General features: G+C 34.8%; 2 protein-coding genes across 3 annotated transcripts in view; one reads left to right on the forward strand and one right to left on the reverse strand.

The window, feature by feature from the left end:
• si:ch211-51h4.2 (uncharacterized) overlaps positions 1–15854 on the forward strand; it is a 108234-nt gene extending 92380 nt beyond the window's left edge. Inside the window, exons 16-18 of the mRNA XM_056379085.1 lie at positions 10508–10577; positions 10685–10788; positions 12841–15854. Of these exons, the coding sequence (XP_056235060.1) occupies positions 10508–10577; positions 10685–10788; positions 12841–13051 (385 nt within the window). The 3' untranslated portion in view covers positions 13052–15854. The remainder of the gene's footprint in view (positions 1–10507; positions 10578–10684; positions 10789–12840) is intronic.
• Positions 15855–17327: 1473 nt separating this feature from the next.
• tbl1xr1a (TBL1X/Y related 1a) overlaps positions 17328–20668 on the reverse strand; it is a 39357-nt gene continuing 36016 nt past the window's right edge. For both annotated transcript variants that reach the window (XM_056379086.1, XM_056379088.1), the window contains 2 exons: positions 20480–20581; positions 17328–20360 (listed from right to left, as the gene is read on the reverse strand). In XM_056379086.1, coding sequence (XP_056235061.1) covers positions 20334–20360; positions 20480–20581 — 129 coding nt within the window. In that variant the 3' untranslated portion in view covers positions 17328–20333. The remainder of the gene's footprint in view (positions 20361–20479; positions 20582–20668) is intronic.

Genomic DNA, 20668 nt, shown 5'->3' on the forward strand with positions numbered 1-20668 from the left:
CAAAAAAATCTCAAAAAATGTCATAGTATAATAAGGCATATAAACGTCATAGTATAGTAAGGCATACAAATGTCAAAAAAGGTCATAGTATAGTATGGCTTAAAAATGTCAAAAAATGTCATAGTATACTAAGGCAAAAAAATGGCAACAAACATCATAGTATAGTAAGGCGTATAAATGTCATAGTATAGTATGGCAAAAAAATATCAAAAAACATCATAGTATAGTAAGGCGTAAAAATTTCAAAAAAAATGTCAACAAACATCATAGTATAGTATTGCAAAAGAAATGTCAAAAAACACCATGGTATAGTAAGGCGTATAAACGTCATAGTATAGTAAGGCTAAACAATGTCAAAAAACGTAATATTTTAGCAAGGCATAAAAATGTCACACACGCAAGATATTCCTAACCAGGACTTGAACCAATGACCCTTGGAATGAAAGGCAAAACTTGTAACCACTGTACTACCCTCAACTGTTGCAGTAAGCTATATGAAAGTAAGCTTTACAAACGGCAGAGTACAGTGAAATACATAGACTTCATAGTATAATAAGGCAGGAAATGTCAAAAAGCGTCATATTATAATAAGTCAAAAAAATATCAAAAAACATCATAGTATAGTAAGGCTAAAAAAATGTCAGAAAACGTCATAGTATAGTATGGCAAAAAAATGGAAAGAAACATCGAAGTATAGTTAAGCATATTGACGTCATAGTATAGTAAGGCTAAAAAAATGTGAAAAAAATCATAGTATAGTAAGGCTGAAAAATGTCATACACACAAGAAATTCCTAATTAGGACTTGAACCATCGACCATCGGAGTGAAAGGCAACACTTGTAACCACTGTACTACTCTCAACTGTAGCAGTAAGACATATTAAAGTAAATTTTACAAACGGCAGAGTATAGTGAAACACATAGACATCATAATATAGTAAAGCAGTAAATGTCAAAAAACGTCATATTATAATAAGGCAAATGAATATCAAAAAACATCATAGTATAGTAAAGCTAAAAAATGGCAAAAAAACATCATAGTATAGTAAGGCAATAAAATGTCAAAAAAACATCATAGTATAGTATGGCAAAAAAATGTGAAAAAACATCATAGTATAGTAAGGCTGAAAAATGTCATACACACAAGATATTCCTAACCAGGACTTGAACCAACAACCCTTGGAATGAAAGGCAAAACTTGTAACCACTGTACTACCCTCGACTGTAGCAGTAATTCATATTAAAGTAGACTTCACAAACGGCAGAGTATAGTGAAACACATGGACTTCATAGAACGTCATATTATAATAAGGCAAAAAAATGTCAAAAAACATTATAGTATAGTAAGGCGTATAAACGTCATAGTATACTAAGGCAAAAAAATGGCAACAAACATCATAGTATAGTAAGGCTTAAAAATGTCAACAAAACGTCATAGTATAGTATGGCAAAAAAATGTCAAAAAACACCATGGTATAGTAAGGCGTGTAAACGTCATAGTATAGTATGGCAAAAAAATATCAAAAAACGTCATAGTATAGTAAGGCTTAAAAATGTAAAAAAAAAACGTCATAGTATAGTATTGCAAAAAAAATGTCAAAAAACACCATGGTATAGTAAGGCGTATAAACGTCATAGTATAGTATGGCAAAAAGATGTCAAAAAACGTAATATTTTAGCAAGGCATAAAAATGTCATACACACAAGAGATTCCTAATTAGAACTTGAACCATCGATCATAGGATTGAAAGGCAACACTTGTAACCACTGTACTACTCTCAACTGTAGCAGTAAGACATATTAAAGTAAACTTTACAAACGGCAGAGTATAGTGAAACACATAAACATCATAATATAGTAAAGCAGGAAATGTCAAAAACGTCATATTATAATAAGGCAAATAAATATCAAAAAAAACATCATAGTATAGTAAAGCTAAAAAATGGCAAAAAAACATCATAGTATAGTAAAGCATATAGACGTCATAGTATAGTATGGCAAAAAAATGGCAAAAAACGTCATAGTATAGTAAGGCAAAAAAATGGCAAAAAAATGTGAAAAAATATCATAGTATAGTATGGCAAAAAAATGTGAAAAAATATCATAGTATAGTAAGGCGTATAAACGTCATAATATAGTAAGGCTTAAAAATGTCAAAAAACGTCATAGTATAGTATGGCAAGAAAATGTCAAAAGACGGCGTAGTATAGTATGGCAAAAAAATGGCAAAAAAACATCATAGTATAGTAAGGCATAAAAATGTCAAAAAATGTCATCGTAAAGTATGGCAAAAAAATGTCAAAAAACGTCATAGTATAGTAAGGCAAAAAAATGTCAGAAAACGTCATAGTATAGTATGGCAAAGAAATGTCAAAAAACGTCATAGTATAGTATGGCAAAAAAATATCAAAAAACGTCATAGTATAGTATGGCTAAAAAATGTCAAAAAACATCATAGTATAGTAAGGCAATAAAATGGCAACAAACGTAATAGTATAGTATGGCAAAAAAATCTCAAAAAATGTCATAGTATAATAAGGCATATAAACGTCATAGTATAGTAAGGCATACAAATGTCAAAAAAGGTCATAGTATAGTATGGCTTAAAAATGTCAAAAAATGTCATAGTATACTAAGGCAAAAAAATGGCAACAAACATCATAGTATAGTAAGGCGTATAAATGTCATAGTATAGTATGGCAAAAAAATATCAAAAAACATCATAGTATAGTAAGGCTTAAAAATTAAAAAAAAAACGTCATAGTATAGTATTGCAAAAGAAATGTCAAAAAACACCATGGTATAGTAAGGCGTATAAACGTCATAGTATAGTAAGGCTAAACAATGTCAAAAAACGTAATATTTTAGCAAGGCATAAAAATGTCACACACGCAAGATATTCCTAACCAGGACTTGAACCAATGACCCTTGGAATGAAAGGCAAAACTTGTAACCACTGTACTACCCTCAACTGTTGCAGTAAGCTATATGAAAGTAAGCTTTACAAACGGCAGAGTACAGTGAAATACATAGACTTCATAGTATAATAAGGCAGGAAATGTCAAAAAGCGTCATATTATAATAAGTCAAAAAAATATCAAAAAACATCATAGTATAGTAAGGCTAAAAAATGTCAGAAAACGTCATAGTATAGTATGGCAAAAAAAATGGAAAGAAACATCGAAGTATAGTTAAGCATATTGACGTCATAGTATAGTAAGGCTAAAAAATGTGAAAAAAATCATAGTATAGTAAGGCTGAAAAATGTCATACACACAAGAAATTCCTAATTAGGACTTGAACCATCGACCATCGGAGTGAAAGGCAACACTTGTAACCACTGTACTACTCTCAACTGTAGCAGTAAGACATATTAAAGTAAATTTTACAAACGGCAGAGTATAGTGAAACACATAGACATCATAATATAGTAAAGCAGTAAATGTCAAAAACGTCATATTATAATAAGGCAAATGAATATCAAAAAACATCATAGTATAGTAAAGCTAAAAAATGGCAAAAAAACATCATAGTATAGTAAGGCAATAAAATGTCAAAAAACATCATAGTATAGTATGGCAAAAAAATGTGAAAAAACATCATAGTATAGTAAGGCTGAAAAATGTCATACACACAAGATATTCCTAACCAGGACTTGAACCAACAACCCTTGGAATGAAAGGCAACACTTGTAACCACTGTACTACCCTCGACTGTAGCAGTAATTCATATTAAAGTAGACTTCACAAACGGCAGAGTATAGTGAAACACATGGACTTCATAGAACGTCATATTATAATAAGGCAAAAAAATGTCAAAAAACATTATAGTATAGTAAGGCGTATAAACGTCATAGTATACTAAGGCAAAAAAATGGCAACAAACATCATAGTATAGTAAGGCTTAAAAATGTCAACACAACGTCATAGTATAGTATGGCAAAAAAATATCAAAAAACGTCATAGTATAGTAAGGCTTAAAAATGTAAAAAAAAAACGTCATAGTATAGTATTGCAAAAAAAATGTCAAAAAACACCATGGTATAGTAAGGCGTATAAACGTCATAGTATAGTAGGGCTAAACAATGTCAAAAAACGTAATATTTTAGCAAGGCATAAAAATGTCATACACACAAGAGATTCCTAATTAGAACTTGAACCATCGATCATAGGATTGAAAGGCAACACTTGTAACCACTGTACTACTCTCAACTGTAGCAGTAAGACATATTAAAGTAAACTTTACAAACGGCAGAGTATAGTGAAACACATAAACATCATAATATAGTAAAGCAGGAAATGTCAAAAACGTCATATTATAATAAGGCAAATAAATATCAAAAAACATCATAGTATAGTAAAGCTAAAAAATGGCAAAAAACATCATAGTATAGTAAAGCATATAGACGTCATAGTATAGTATGGCAAAAAAATGGCAAAAAACGTCATAGTATAGTAAGGCAAAAAAAAGTCAAATAATGTCATAATATAGTATGGCAAAAAAATTTCGACAAACATCATAGTATAGTAAGGTGTATAAACGTCATAGTATAGTAAGGCATAAAAATTTCAAAGAAAATATCATAGTATAGCAAGGCATGAAACGTCATAGGATCGTAAGGCGTATAAATGTCATAGTATAGTAAGGCAAAAAAATTAAAAAAAAAACGTCATAGTATAGTATGGCAAAAAAATATCGAAAAAAACGTCATAGTATAACAAGGCATGAAACGTCATAGGATGGTAAGGCATATAAATGTCATAGTATAGTAAGGCAAAAAAATGTCGAAAAAAACGTCATAGTATAACAAGGCATGAAACGTCATAGGATGGTAAGGCATATAAATGTCATAGTATAGTAAGGCAAGAAAATGTCAAAAGACGGCGTAGTATAGTATGGCAAAAAAATGTGAAAAAACATCATAGTATAGTAAGGCGTATAAACGTCATAGTATAGTATGGCAAAAAATGTCAGAAAACGTCATAGTATAGTAAAGCATAAAAATGTCAAAAAACATAGTAAGGCGTATGAACATCAAAAAAAACGTCATAGTATAGTAAGGCTTAAAAATTTCAAAAAAAACGTCATAGTATAGTAAGGCAAAAAAATGTCAAAAAACGTCATAGTATAGTATTGCAAAAAAAATGTCGAAAAAAACGTCATAGTATAACAAGGCATGAAACGTCATAGGATGGTAAGTCATATAAATGTCATAGTATAGTAAGGCAAAAAAAATTTCAAAAAACGTCATAGTATAGTATGGCAAAAAAATGTCAAAAAAAACTTCATAGTATAGTAAGGCATAAAAATTTCGAAAAAAATGTCATAGTATAGCAAGGCATGAAACGTCATAGGATGGTAAAGCGTATAAATGTCATAGTATAGTAAGGCAAAAAAATGTCAAAAAATCTCATAGTATAGTAAGGCGTGTAAACGTCATAGTATAGTATGGCAAAAAAATATCAAAAAACGTCATAGTATAGTAAGGCTTAAAAATGTAAAAAAAAAACGTCATAGTATAGTATGGCAAAAAAATGTCAAAAAACACCATGGTATAGTAAGGCGTGTAAACGTCATAGTATAGTATGGCAAAAAAATATCAAAAAACGTCATAGTATAGTAAGGCTTAAAAATGTAAAAAAAAAACGTCATAGTATAGTATTGCAAAAAAAATGTCAAAAAACACCATGGTATAGTAAGGCGTGTAAACGTCATAGTATAGTAGGGCTAAACAATGTCAAAAAACGTAATATTTTAGCAAGGCATAAAAATGTCATACACACAAGAGATTCCTAATTAGAACTTGAACCATCGATCATCGGATTGAAAGGCAACACTTGTAACCACTGTACTACTCTCAACTGTAGCAGTAAGACATATTAAAGTAAACTTTACAAACGGCAGAGTATAGTGAAACACATAAACATCATAATATAGTAAAGCAGGAAATGTCAAAAAACGTCATATTATAATAAGGCAAATAAATATCAAAAAACATCATAGTATAGTAAAGCTAAAAAATGGCAAAAAACATCATAGTATAGTAAAGCATATAGACGTCATAGTATAGTATGGCAAAAAAATGGCAAAAAACGTCATAGTATAGTAAGGCAAAAAAAAGTCAAATAATGTCATAATATAGTATGGCAAAAAAATTTCAACAAACATCATAGTATAGTAAGGTGTATAAACGTCATAGTATAGTAAGGCATAAAAATTTCAAAGAAAATATCATAGTATAGCAAGGCATGAAACGTCATAGGATCGTAAGGCGTATAAATGTCATAGTATAGTAAGGCAAAAAAATTAAAAAAAAAACGTCATAGTATAGTATGGCAAAAAAATATCGAAAAAAACGTCATAGTATAACAAGGCATGAAACGTCATAGGATGGTAAGGCATATAAATGTCATAGTATAGTAAGGCAAAAAAATGTCGAAAAAAACGTCATAGTATAACAAGGCATGAAACGTCATAGGATGGTAAGGCATATAAATGTCATAGTATAGTAAGGCAAGAAAATGTCAAAAGACGGCGTAGTATAGTATGGCAAAAAAATGTGAAAAAACATCATAGTATAGTAAGGCGTATAAACGTCATAGTATAGTATGGCAAAAAATGTCAGAAAACGTCATAGTATAGTAAAGCATAAAAATGTCAAAAAACATAGTAAGGCGTATGAACATCAAAAAAAACGTCATAGTATAGTAAGGCTTAAAAATTTCAAAAAAAACGTCATAGTATAGTAAGGCAAAAAAATGTCAAAAAACGTCATAGTATAGTATGGCAAAAAAATGTCGAAAAAAACGTCATAGTATAACAAGGCATGAAACGTCATAGGATGGTAAGTCATATAAATGTCATAGTATAGTAAGGCAAAAAAAATTTCAAAAAACGTCATAGTATAGCAAGGCATGAAACGTCATAGGATGGTAAGGCATATAAATGTCATAGTATAGTAAGGCAAGAAAATGTCAAAAGACGGCGTAGTATAGTATGGCAAAAAAATGTGAAAAAACATCATAGTATAGTAAGGCGTATAAACGTCATAGTATAGTATGGCAAAAAATGTCAGAAAACGTCATAGTATAGTAAAGCATAAAAATGTCAAAAAACATAGTAAGGCGTATGAACATCAAAAAAAACGTCATAGTATAGTAAGGCTTAAAAATTTCAAAAAAAACGTCATAGTATAGTAAGGCAAAAAAATGTCAAAAAACGTCATAGTATAGTATGGCAAAAAAATGTCAAAAAAAACTTCATAGTATAGTAAGGCATAAAAATTTCGAAAAAAATGTCATAGTATAGCAAGGCATGAAACGTCATAGGATGGTAAAGCGTATAAATGTCATAGTATAGTAAGGCAAAAAAATGTCAAAAAATCTCATAGTATAGTATGGCATGAAAATGTCAAAAAACGTCATAGTAAAGTAAGTCACAAAAATGTAAAAAAAACATCATAGTATAGTAAGGCATGAAATATCATAGGAAAGTAAGGCATGAAACGTCACAATATAGTAAGGTATAAAAACGTCAAAAACGTCATCGTATAGTAAGGCATGAAAAGTCATAGTATAGTAAGGCATAAAAACATCTAAAAACGTCATAGTATAGTAAGGCATAAAAATGTGAAAAAACATCATAGTATAGTAAGGCGTATAAACATCATAGTATAGTAAGGCATAAAAATGTCAAAAAACGTCATAGTATAGTAGGGCTTAAAAATGTCAAAAAAACTTCATAGTATAGTAAGGCTTAAAAATGTCAAAAAAACGTCATGGTATAGTAAAGCTAAATAATGTCAAAAACGTCATAGTATAGTAAGGCAAAAAAATTTCAAAAAACTTCATAATATAGTATGGCAAAAAAATGTCAACAAACATCATAGTATAGTAAGGCGTATAAACGTCATAGTATAGTAAGGCAAAAAAATGTCAAAAAACGTCGTAGTATAGTAAGGCATAAAAATGTAAAAAAAAACGTCATAGTATAGTAAGGCTTAAAAATGGCAAAAAAAAGTCATAATATAGTATGGCAAAAAAATCTCAACGAACATCATAGTATAGTAAGGCAAAAAAATGTAAAAAAAAACGTCATAGTATAGTATGGCAAAAAAATGTCAAAAAAAAGTCATAGTATAGTAAGGCGCAAAAATTTCAATAAAAATGTCATAGTATAGCAAGGCATGAAACGTCATAGGATGGTAAGGCGTATAAATGTCATAGTATAGTAAGGCAAAAAAATGTCAAAAAACGTCATAGTATAGTATGGCAAAAAAATGGCAAAAAAAACGTCATAGTATAGTAAGGCATAAAAATTTCGAAAAACGTCATAGTATAGTATGACATGAAAATGTCAAAAAACGTCATAGTAAAGTAAATCACAAAAATGTAAAAAAAACATCATAGTATAGTAAGGCATGAAATATCAGGATAGTAAGGCATGAAACGTCACAATATAGTAAGGTATAAAAACGTCAAAAACGTCATCATATAGTAAGGCATGAAAAGTCATAGTAAGGCATAAAAATGTGAAAAAACATCATAATATAGTAAGGTGTATAAACATTATAGTATAGTAAGGCATAAAAATGTCAAAAAACGTCGTAGTATAGTAAGGTAAAAAAATGTCAAAAAACTTCATAATATAGTATGGCAAAAAAATGTCAACAAACATCATAGTATACTAAGGCGTATAAACGTCATAGTATAGTAAGGCATAAAAATGTCGAAAAAACATCATAGCATAGTAAGGCATGAAACGTCATAGGATAGTAAGGCATAAAAATGTCAAAACAACGTCACAGTATAGCAAGGCATAAAAACATCAAAAAACATCATAGTATAGTATGGGAAAAAAGGTGGCAAAAAACATAAAAGTACAGTTACGCATAAAGACGTCAAAAAACGTCATAGTATAGTAAGCCATGAAACGTCATCGTATAGTATGGCATAAAAACGTCAAAAAACGTCATAGTATAGTATGGCAAAAAAATGTAGTAAGGCGTATAAACATCATAATATAGTAAGGCATAAAAACGTCAAAAAACATCATAGTATAGTAAAGCATAAAAAGGTAAAAAAAAGCATCATAGTATAGTGAGGCATAAAATGTCATAGTATAGTTAGGCATAAAAATGTCACAGTGTAGTAAGGCATAAAAATGTTTAAAAAACGTCATAATATAGTAAGGCATAAAATGTCATAGTATAGTAATGCATGAAACGTCACAATATAGTAAGGCAAAAAAATGTCAAAAAACGTCGTAATATAGTATGGCAAAAAAATGTCATAGTATAGTAAGGCGTATAAACATCATAGTATTGTATGGCATAAAACATCACAGTGTAGCAAGGCATAAAAACGTCAAAAAACATCACAGTATAGTAAGGCATAAAACGTCACAGTATAGTATGGCATAAAAACGTAAAAAAAAACTCATAGTAAAGTAAGTCACAAAAATGAAAAAAAAAACATCATAGTATAGTAAGGCATGAAAAGTGATTTTAACCCAAATATCTATAAAATGATAAAAAGGATCAAATGAAGTGATGACATTTTATATCCAAATGATCAAAGGTTAACGTCACTGTGACATCAAAATGTTCATAATGCACTTCCATTTTTCAGTGCCGTAACTCAGGAAGCAGAGACTGTGACCACATTTCCTCCACCTTGGCTGGTTGGTGGAGGTATACAACCACAAGGCTTTAATTCTACTTTTTTCTCTGGTATTTTTGTAGCGGTTACAAAAAAGCATTATCACCACTGTCTGGGCTGGAGCAGGGCTGGCCTTGACCAAGACAAAATGCAATCAGATCTGTGATCTAATGAAGACTCACTAAGCATAATAGAAAGTGTATTAAATGGTATCTGGATTTTATCTGGAGCAAAAAGGTTGTCTACTGTCTTTCTCTTCTCACAATTACTACATAAAAGCTCACTTCAAAGACAATGTGACAGTATATGTAGGGCCCTTTGAGCTGTTGTCTCCACCAGTCCACTCCACTGAAGTTTTTTTCTTGTAACTCACATTTTTTTACTTTCCAGTTTGTACATCTAATTTGTGCCATGAGTTGAAAAGCTCTTCAAACTACCCCCAAAAAAGTTGGTACATCAAAATCCAAATGTTTGAGCTAAAAAATCTCCAACACTTCAAAAGCTGTTATTTTAACTTCCAACAAACATTGCACAAATCATATCATACTGCAGGGAAGTTATTGCTTATTTGAAAAATGTTACTGTCTCGTCATAATCATGTTTTAAAGCAAACATTAAAAACTGTATTACACTGTTGAGGAAATTTGCTTCAGGCACAAAGTTTCACTGCCTATTACACAGGCTGTTTACTGGCTGGTTCATTATTGAATCTGCAGTATATTTTCTGTCTCCCTTCACATAAATGAAGAGGAGGATCTGTGTGTGACATATGATTTATCTGAAAAACACTTTTCAGATGTTAATGTATACTCATTAAGCTGATTACATGCTCCTCTGTTTTCTTCCAGCATGGCTAAAGGATTCATGTCACTGCTTGGATTTGGTGTCATCTTTATCGTGTCAGTGTGTGATCCCAGGGTAAATAACACAAACGCTAATAGTAATAAGTGCAGATTATTATGTTGACGATAATGAACTTCTCGACTGGAATTCCGGCAGTCATAAGTGTTTTCTGTTTTCTTTAGGGTTTTGTTGTCATGTTGGACAAAGTTGTGTCGTTCTCTCTCAACACCGAAGTGGGACTGTTTGTTTTCATCATGCTGAGAGAATCCAGAGAAGACAGATTCCAGTGAGTACCTTTGCTTTTTCTAAATACATCTGTAATGTGGGGCCTTGGGCTGTTTTTTGTTGGATAAATGACAGTTTCTCATCACATTTCACTATGGACTTAAGTATGAACTTTAAATGAGTTAATTGTAAGTTTTGCTATTGCTACATAGCTAGCGTTAGCAGCTAAGGCAAACGTTGCGAGTTCAAACCACATTCCTTTACTCACCAAGAGCTGTCTCCAGCACTGGAAAGCAACAAGAATGTTAACTCTTGTCACTATCACATATTTTCTTCTACTGAAGTTAGCATGCTAACCAGCTAGCCGTCTTTTTTCATCACTTTCCGATAGCAACTCACTGCAGCCTCCACTCTGCTGCTCAGAGGGCGTATTATAACCTCTTGTCTTGTAAACGCAATGATGTCCGAAGTTCTTGTCAAGCGACAATTGCCACAGAGAAAACTTACAAATAACCTGTCTGCAAATTCCTAATATCTTAAGTTTCTGGAAAATTTTACTAGATTTTACTACAGAGAAGGATACATTTCAACATAAGGTATATGGTCAATAAAGTTACAAATTACAAGTGTAGGTAAAATTCATTATGGCATTGATCAGAATTATCATGCAGAACCATTTTAATTATTTGACCAGTGATATAATTTCAGAGTCAGCACAATAAAACTAACTATCTATGACCCACAAATTAACTGAACGTATGTAGAAGAACCAACAAAGGAGTCGGATACATGAAGTGACTTAAAGTTACAGAAAACAACAACTTTATCCTTAAAAACATTTATTGCTACAGACTTCTAACAAAGTCTGACACAACAGTGACACAGCAAACACGACACAATTATGCTACTGTGAATGAAAATGAACGCAATACTGAAATTCGGTATGGAAAGTATGCAATGACAATTTCTGATACAAGTTAGAATACAAATGTACACATTAGAAAAGGAATGAAGTCATGGCATGTTTTAAAATTACATGTTTTCTTGAAAGAGTCTCTGGAGCAGAGAAGAGGAGAGGCAACCAGAGGGAGGGGGCTCTGAGATATCTGGGGGAGTAGCTGTGAAAAGGTCATGTGTTCAACATTGAAGTGTGGAGGTTCTATCTTCACTCTGTCAAACTCAAAAGACCGGTGTTGGATTTCCATTTGCCTTTTAATCCCATCTTGAAATCCTTCTGTATGTGTTTCCATGTAGGCTGAAAGACAGTTTTAGAGGTCAACCAACAGTCAAAGCAGGGCAGCAGCCCCCTGCTGCTGGAAGGGCCTCTCAATTGTGGCTCTCCAGGGCCATTAGCAGTTGATCCCTAATCCCATTTTATCTCTGCTTGCTCCAAAAAGGTCTTTGAATGCAAACACCAGGCCTTGCAATTAATTTACAGCTGTGGGAAAGGCGTTGGGGGGGGGGGGGGGGGGCATCTGACATAAATCTGTCTCTTTGCTCTGCTATTTTTAGGAAACATATTAGGACATAATGATAAAGCATCAGCATAATAAAAAACATCACAAATGAACATTATGCAAATAGATCTGTCAACAATGAAATATGTAAAAACAATAATTAAGGACAAAACAATATAAATAAAACACAAATCAGACATTGCCAAAGGCTAAGACAAAGAAATGTGAGTTAAGAAGAGATTTAAAGGAAGTTAAAGAGTTACAGTGTCTGATTTCAGTAGGGAGAGAGTTCCAGAGTGCCGGGACTCTAATAACGCCCAGTCCCCTTTAGTCACAAGCCTTGACCTTGTGGTGACCAGCACCTAAGAATAAGAAATAAGACATTAGTAAATAGCTGCTTGTAAGTTGTGATTTGACTAACATAAAGTTTTCCTCCATGGCACCTTTCCATGAAATGAAAATAAACTACATGTCTAGGAGATCAGTCTATTTGGTGCGGTCTGATTTCAAAACATTGGGATCTTCATTACAGTTGAAAGTTCTGTCAGTTTGATTGTTTGGTTGCACAGATGAATAATTTAACATAATTTATTATGTATGCGCATTATAAAAGGAATGAAATGCCTCCTTTTCTCTCTCTCTCTCTTCCCTTCCAGACACCTTGCAGTCCCTCTGCCAGTGGGCGACTGTGTCTTCAGCCTAACCTGGCTGCTTCCCACCTACTTCCTCTTTGCAGTAACCTATGATGTCCTGCAGACCCTGGCCGATGTGGCTCATTACCTGCCTTTCTACAGCCACAGTCATGAACCACACGACCAGAATGTGACCGGGAGCTCAGCAGTAGCCAACTTGTCTGTGCTGCTCTGATCCTCAAGCAGCCACATGAGAAAGATGGACCAGAATGAGTGGTAATTGCCAAAAATCTGAAACTTAGCAAAGTGCTTTTTATCTTGTATTCATACTTAACAAACTCTTGATACAATCTGAAAACTTTAAAGGTAAGCATTGTGTTTTTGCACTTTCCCATGATGACTCAATCTAACAGTGTGCCAAATGGTGCAAAACCTGTAGGGGTCACTCTTTTCCTTGTCTAACCCCAGTGGCCATCTCTGTTTATGTACTATACAAGTGCTTTTCTTTTCTTATTGTTTTGTTAGTTGTTTATTTATTTTTTATTATTTTGTTTTGCTTTATTTGTTTTTTTGAACTGAAAACATTTTTGTGTGACAGGACAGGATTTTCCCATCAGACACCTGGAGCCAGATGTATAAAGGAGGTGTACGCACGAAAAACATTCATACACCATTTCCCATGCATTAGCTTGTGATGGTGAAACTAAATGTGTGCACCTCACAGATACTTCAAACCAGGTGTACACATGGATTTCTAGGTATTATAAGGCAGAGATGAAAAACATGACGAGAAGCAAAATCATATAATAAAACATTTAGATTGTTTTCCACTTTCACTTATTCTGTATGATGTTTGGTTTTTGGGGGTTTTTTTGCAGTCTACACAACAGTTTGTAAAATAATAATGCAGCTTATAATATCAGTTATAGTAATATACTCACCAAGGTAATTGCTAAGATAACAACATAGCTAAAGCCAAATGATTGTAAATGGCTGTAACGTGCACGTGGTGAGATTATCATGCCAGAAACTATTTTATCTTCGGTGCTACAGAGACTGAAAATGCACTCAGCTGAACTGCAGTGGAAAGTTTAGAAAGACTCAACTTTATTCAAATATCCTCTGATCCAGTGTGAGTGACAGCCAGGCGAGAGCCAATCACGTTCATTTTAATTCCAACATAACCTGAAGCACAGACTTATTTATCGCTGCACTTCCAGTGGCGATACAGGACTGCAATACTAATTAGGTTGTATCAGTTTCAACAACGTGCAGCACAGAGCTGTCTGCTGTGGTGCAACGCCAGCTCCCATTCACAATAAATAGCAGCCTTTGTGTCTGCATGTTTGAATGGTCTGTAAGACAAATAGAGTAGACACAGGTACTGATAAAACACAACCATGTCTGTCAGATTTATAAAAATAATAAATAGTATTAAATAAATCATAAATAATAAAAAATAAATGCACATATTTCAGTCTTTTTGCATACAAAGATCTATGCATCTGGTCCCAGGTGTTGTATAACTGTAATTATAGCTCTATATTTACACATGTATATATATTTCAATTAAATACTAAAGACTATAATATACTGTAAGCTGAACCACTATCAACGCACCATGCAGAGTATAACAGTTATTTAATTGAGAATGTATATTATTAGGTTCACTTAAGCTCTATCATCATGAAATTAGTAGGTTTTACAGCTAATTGTTTGAGGACATTGTCATGTGGGTTCCTTAGACTCAGAGGACTCACTTCATAACCATGATTTGTCACCAAAATCTAAATCATAACACTCTACTGCAGGGGTCCCAACCTTTTCTTCACCCACCATTGGTGGTGGTTCCCATTAGTTTGTTTGCAAGTTCACATGCATGTTCACAAATCCACTAAGTTTTGGTTTAGGCAACTAGCTGTGATCCAGTGTGACCTTTCAAGTGGGGCCAGGGTGAAGGAGATAGAGGAAAGACAGAGGAGTGGGGTGGGTGGAGAGAAGGAGAGAGTGAAGGAGACAAAGAGGGAAGGGGGTGGGAGAGAGGTGGAGAGGTGAAGAGGTGAAGGAGGGAAAAAGAGTGAGCAGCCTCCTCTTCCTCACTGTCGCTGTCATACTATCACAGACTGGGAGTTGAGCAAGATCACTTTCATTCAGAGGTGGATTTTTTTCAGGCTGCTGCTTCTGGACATGCGGTTACGCTCAAACTCTCCTGTCCTTACAGGCCTCCCACTTGTGCTCCTCCAGCCTGTTGCTCTCCATCTGATCCTGGTTCTTATCTAGTCTAAACTTCAGTATCTTCTGCAGCCACTGCTTAAAGGATTTTGGTGATGCTGCTTTTTCAGAAAATGATGTGGAGGCAGTTGGGTGAAGTTCCTCTTGGAGAGTCTCACAGCCTGGCCTCTAAAGTGAAGAGCCAGGAGGTCAGGCACTTTAAACTGGCTCTGTTGTCCACTGCTTGCACACAGCAAAACTCAAACCATGCGCCTCCTCGCACATGATCGACTGCTCCTTTTCCTGAACACTCAGAGTGAATCTGAGACTTGGGATGGGCTCTTCCTCCTCTACCATCATCACCTTTCTCCACCGAAGCCTCTCTTTCTTCTGTTGTGAGAACCTCTCTAAAGTCTACAAAGCATCTGGTGGGAGCTGCTGATCTCTGCTCTGTTGGATTTAACAGGGCATTTCAACAACCTTTAGTCCCATTGTCTATTTTTTGTTTCATCTGCAGTAGGTTCAAATCCATTACATTAAGGTCCACCAGTGGTACTCCGCTATTAGGTTTTAATTAGGAGAAACAAGAATCCAAATAGCTGCAACTTCCTGTCAAGAAGTGAAAAAAATATTCCCTTTCTCCCACTTTGAAAACAGTGAAGCATGCCGTTTTAATTTCACCACAGAAAGCACCAGCATGAGGACGTTTTCATGAGGGAGGTTTAAGCTCTTTGAAATCAACATTTTATTTGTTAATTAAAAGCCACTGAAGTAAATTATGTTTTGTGTTTTAACATGAATAAAACAAGGTTTCATGAGTCCTCCTACTCCATGGTGTTATTTTAACACAGCATTTCTACACACACAAATAAAAACTCAAAACTCTTATCAAAATATATTTTATTCTGGACTTTTGTTTCACGGATCTGACTTAAATGATAACAGATCGATGTGATGCGAGTTGCAAAAAGAAAAAAAAGAAAAAAAAACAAAAACAAACAAAGGCTAAGACCCATCGGAGAGAGATGCTGCTGGGCTGACATGATGCTCTGTTATGGCGACACAGAGGCACAAAGGCTGACTTTGGCCATGTTTACCCAGACACAGTGTTGCACAGACCTAAGGATGGCATGGAGCCTGTGAGATCTCTGCATGAATGTTTGGGATTTGGTAACCATTGGCTCAAGTGCTTCAAATACAGGGAAGAAAAAACAGTTAAATATCACACAGGACTCTTAGTAAGAACACATAAACTCTCCGTAACGCCATTAGTAGGAATCTCCAATTTATTACAGTGGATACAGGAGAAGATGTTGAGTCGTAGTTGTACAAACGTTTGTGAGGAGCAGAGGTGCTCTGGAGGCAGATTTTGGTTTAATCAAACCTCAGTGATGCCAAACTAAAGCTAAAACTTTCACAACATGTTCAAACTTGAAATGTTGGGTTAAAATCCAATTACAAATATATGATAACGACTTGATCGATCGATCAGCTGGCTTCAGTCAAATATTACCATAGAAAACATGGTTCTTTAGCTCCAGCCACTGAGGTTAAGCTCAAGTATGAAACTGTATTTGTCTCTGTTGAGGGAGTGTGTGATGGGAAATTTTTAGCCCATTTCACATGTACATACATTTTATTTTATAGAAAGTGCTTCCCTACTTCCTTTGTGACCAGTGATTGTATTGGAGATAAAAACAGCCAATCAGAAATCACCCACTTCATATATCTAATTGGCTGAAATGGAAGCACACTGTACGACTACCAGGTTTTTCAAGAGGGAACGGAAAACTTCAGAGCGCACAAAGCATACAGACACTGTGGAGCAAGTGTACAAAGGTTTGGAGAAAAAAAAAAAAACCCAAAAAACAAAACAAAACGTGAAAGTATATTAATGTGCACTTATGTGAACTATAACAGCCACACAAACACATTTACTGAGCAGAGAATACATTTGTTTTCAAATGAAATTACTCTTTGCGAGATCGAGGTTTCTCTATAAAATGTAATTGACTGAAGAAAATCTGTTTATGGGCTCAAAATGTCCGACTACACACTCAGAATTTGGACACAAATATGACTCCATACTGAACCAACGTGATTATATTTGCTTCCAGAGCAACTTTCTACTCAGAACATCTGTACAACTCCCGACTTTACCTACGAGAAAAGAGGGGACAGAAAAATTCCCCAGAGTCTTGGCTTGATTGGAAAATTACAATTTTATTCAATTTGTCTTCTGTATAAGCCAAGAGGAGTTTCCTGGGACAAGGCTTCCCAAAAAGATTCAAGCAAAAAGAAAAAGTCAAACATTTCTTTATTAAAACATAGACAAATTTAGTGGTAATTTGCTCCTGGGAAAAACTTCCCAGGCAAGGTGCCTTCAGAATGACAGCTCAGCTCAGTAAGCCTTACATTACAGGGTCAACCTTTACTATTTGCAATAGCATCAAAGTAAAAAAAAAACAAAAAAAACAAAATCTTTAAAATTTATAGAACATGTAAATTAACACTGCCAATAAGTCATTAATTCACTTCTTTTTCAAATCTACAAAGAAATTACAAAAATGTAACTTTAAATTTGTCTTTAAAAGAGTATAAAATGTTTTGTCAGTAGGGAACCTCAATAAAACATGGGCAGAATTTTGGTGAAGAACCAATAATGATGGTGAGAGGGTAGATGAATTAAAATACATTAAAAGTACAGCTTGTCGCTTTCTGGTTTAAATTCACCATGACTGTCATGTTGTGGGAAACAGACTCTACATTTGATCTTTAGACAGAGATTTTACATCTGGTTTGTTTATGTCCTTTAACGCTCCAACTGGGTTATGAACAGCATAGCTGCAGTGTCGTTATTCCCCCACATTATTCACCACACCTGGTAATAAAAGCAGATAAAATTAAAATGTTCAGATATTGCTTTCTTGTTTGATCAGCTTATGGGCTTGTTTCTGAATAGCAACCTCGTTCCAGGGATCAATCAGTAAGATTCAACAGGAAAAGAAAATACTATCCCTTATGTCTGCATGTACACAGGCATGAGAAGGTGATTTTAAGTATTTTTGTGATGTGTGAAGGTGAAAAGAATGTCTCTCTTTCTTTTCCTGTGCAAAAGCAGCCTGATGCCTGTCACACTGAAGCCCTCCACGCCAGGCCAGAAAAATGTGTTGTTAAAAGTGTAAAATAAAAAAATATCAGCAGTTTAAAATTTCAGTTACACAAGTCTTGGAGGCAGAGCTGCTCTGGAGTATTAATTAAGTCACTGTTTAAATTAAACGTCCAACAGAGTGGAGCCAATGAACACGAGTTTCCCACAGTGGAAGATGCAAACTGGCTGATTTGAATTTTCAAGACAAAACTTTGGTCAAAATACAATTTAAAAGATATTATTGGTGATGAAATTTTCCCATTCATTCATGACACAGCAATTAGGAGACAGAACAACAAACAGACAACCTCGTTACTTCAGGCAGGTATGGCGACTTTGAAGACGGAAGCCTAGCTAAACCAGCAAGCTTAGACCGCTACACTGAGGCTGTGTCCAAAACCACTTTCTGTTTACTTTACACTGCACTTCATTTACTAACTGCCATTTCATCTGAGCGTATTCTAACATGTATGTATTTATATATTGCCTTAAAAATTCCCACAATGAAACGAAGACAGTACAGCGTCCATGTCAAGCAAGCTACTTTGCTAACAATCCCATAGTGTGCCGCATTTGATAGCTGCAAAAATTTCAGTTGTGCCTCCAAAATCTCAATTCTCTGCTCGCTATAGAATAAAATACTGACTTGACAGGAAATTACATGTGTAGGAAATAATGAACAGGGGAGTGATTTTGAACACAGCTTTTATGTCCTAGTAGAGCTCTAGCGTCTGTAACGTTAGCTATGTCCTCTTGTACTTGGTGGATTTTCTCTTTGGCTCTGCCCTCTGCGGTTTAACTTGCTGAGATTATTTCTGCCCCCTGGAGAATCTACCTCTGAGAATCTTTAATCTGTGGAAGCTAAAAGTAGCAAAACACTTTAAATGGGATGATCAGCTGACATATTTCACCACACCACCTTAGGGCATGTGGGTTTGATTTGAAGCCTTTTGAAGGTGTCCATGGATCAAATTAGAAATGTTTCCAGTCTGATGAAATCAGCATAAAGGAGGGCATTATTCAGAGTTATTAGGATGATTATGATGTAAATCTCTATGGTTTTTAGTAAAAGGTACAAAAGAACTGACAATCTGATTTGAGATGAGACCTGACGTACTGCTGCGTTACCCAAAACTCAGAACAGCCTTGAACATTCAGACAAGTGGAGGGAACAGTCAGCCTCTTGCCAATTTCAATTTTATCCAATCAGACGTGTAGCTGCTATGAGAATCCAGAGAGGAGAGCTGTGGATCGAACCATCTAGATCAAATAGTGCACAAAACAGCTGTTTTTAAAGCATCTAGACGTACATCATCAGTGTCATGTGCCCAGGTGGGTGTATGAGGAGAATCCAGAGTTTCTCGTCTGGAAAAAGACGACACAAGAATTACTGCATTTTGACCCACTCACAACTGCAGAAACCACTAGTGTAATACATGGGGGGAAAAAAAGCCTTTAGGTTTGTCACGACGGTTTGAAATCATGACGAGGAAACAGTTTATGAGAACAGTTTGGTGTGCATGTTCGAGTGTATCTGTGTGTATGTAATTCTCCACTTAATAAAACTCTCACCTGACCGGCCCCCGCCCCCTCCCCCAAAGATAGAAAATATAAAAACATTGAAACAAGAGATCTGAAATTTAAAAAAACTAAGTGCCATCCTGTTTTATGGTGGAGAAGTTGATATGTCTGCACAATGAGATCCAGCTAGTAACAAAGATCAACACTTTTTTCATTGTTTTTCATTTTGATGACGATGAGCATGGTTTAAAGATCAAAAAAGCAAAATAGCTTCCAAATTTGGTACATATACGATCTGTAACTTTTTTTTTTTCAGTTTTTTCTTTTTTTCACTGCGTCCCTTCTGCATCTCTGTAAGAGTCTGCACAGATAGAGAGGGGCGCTTCCATCTGCCCGCTTATCCATCCGTCTGTCTGTCTGTCTGTCTGTCTGTCCATTCGTCCGTCCATCTGTTCATCCCTGCGTCTGGACCTGCTGTGTCGGGTGCTTGCTTCCTGTTCCTGTTTCCTGCTTCCTGTTTGTCGGTGGGCGGGGCCATAGTCGTAAGCATGAGCAGTACGCAGGGCAGGCAGGGACAGTCATTTGGCTATGTACACATTCATGGTCGGTCCATGGCTTCCAACAAACAGCAGTACTATTTCCGGAGGTCTAGTACACACACCTGAGAAGGGAGAGCAAAGAGATCGGTCTGAAGAACTGAAAGAAAACTATGACAAGAAAAGCTAGAGACAAGAAGACACGCCGATAAACTTCCATCCAAACAGTCCTGTGTAGACTTACAGATCCGTCTGATGCGCTGGCTCCCACTTTGTCCCCTGCTGCATTCCAGCAAACCTCAAAGATTCCCCCTGTCCCTCTGTAACTGTGGACTAAAGCGCCCGTCTGCAGACACAAGCGACAGAAGAATTATTTTTAAAACAGTTTTCAAGAAAACCTACTTGTTTGTGGAAATTCCTGTTATCAAAAAGG

This window comes from Seriola aureovittata, chromosome 6, assembly GCF_021018895.1.
Source record: "Seriola aureovittata isolate HTS-2021-v1 ecotype China chromosome 6, ASM2101889v1, whole genome shotgun sequence".
Lineage (NCBI taxonomy): Eukaryota > Metazoa > Chordata > Actinopteri > Carangiformes > Carangidae > Seriola > Seriola aureovittata.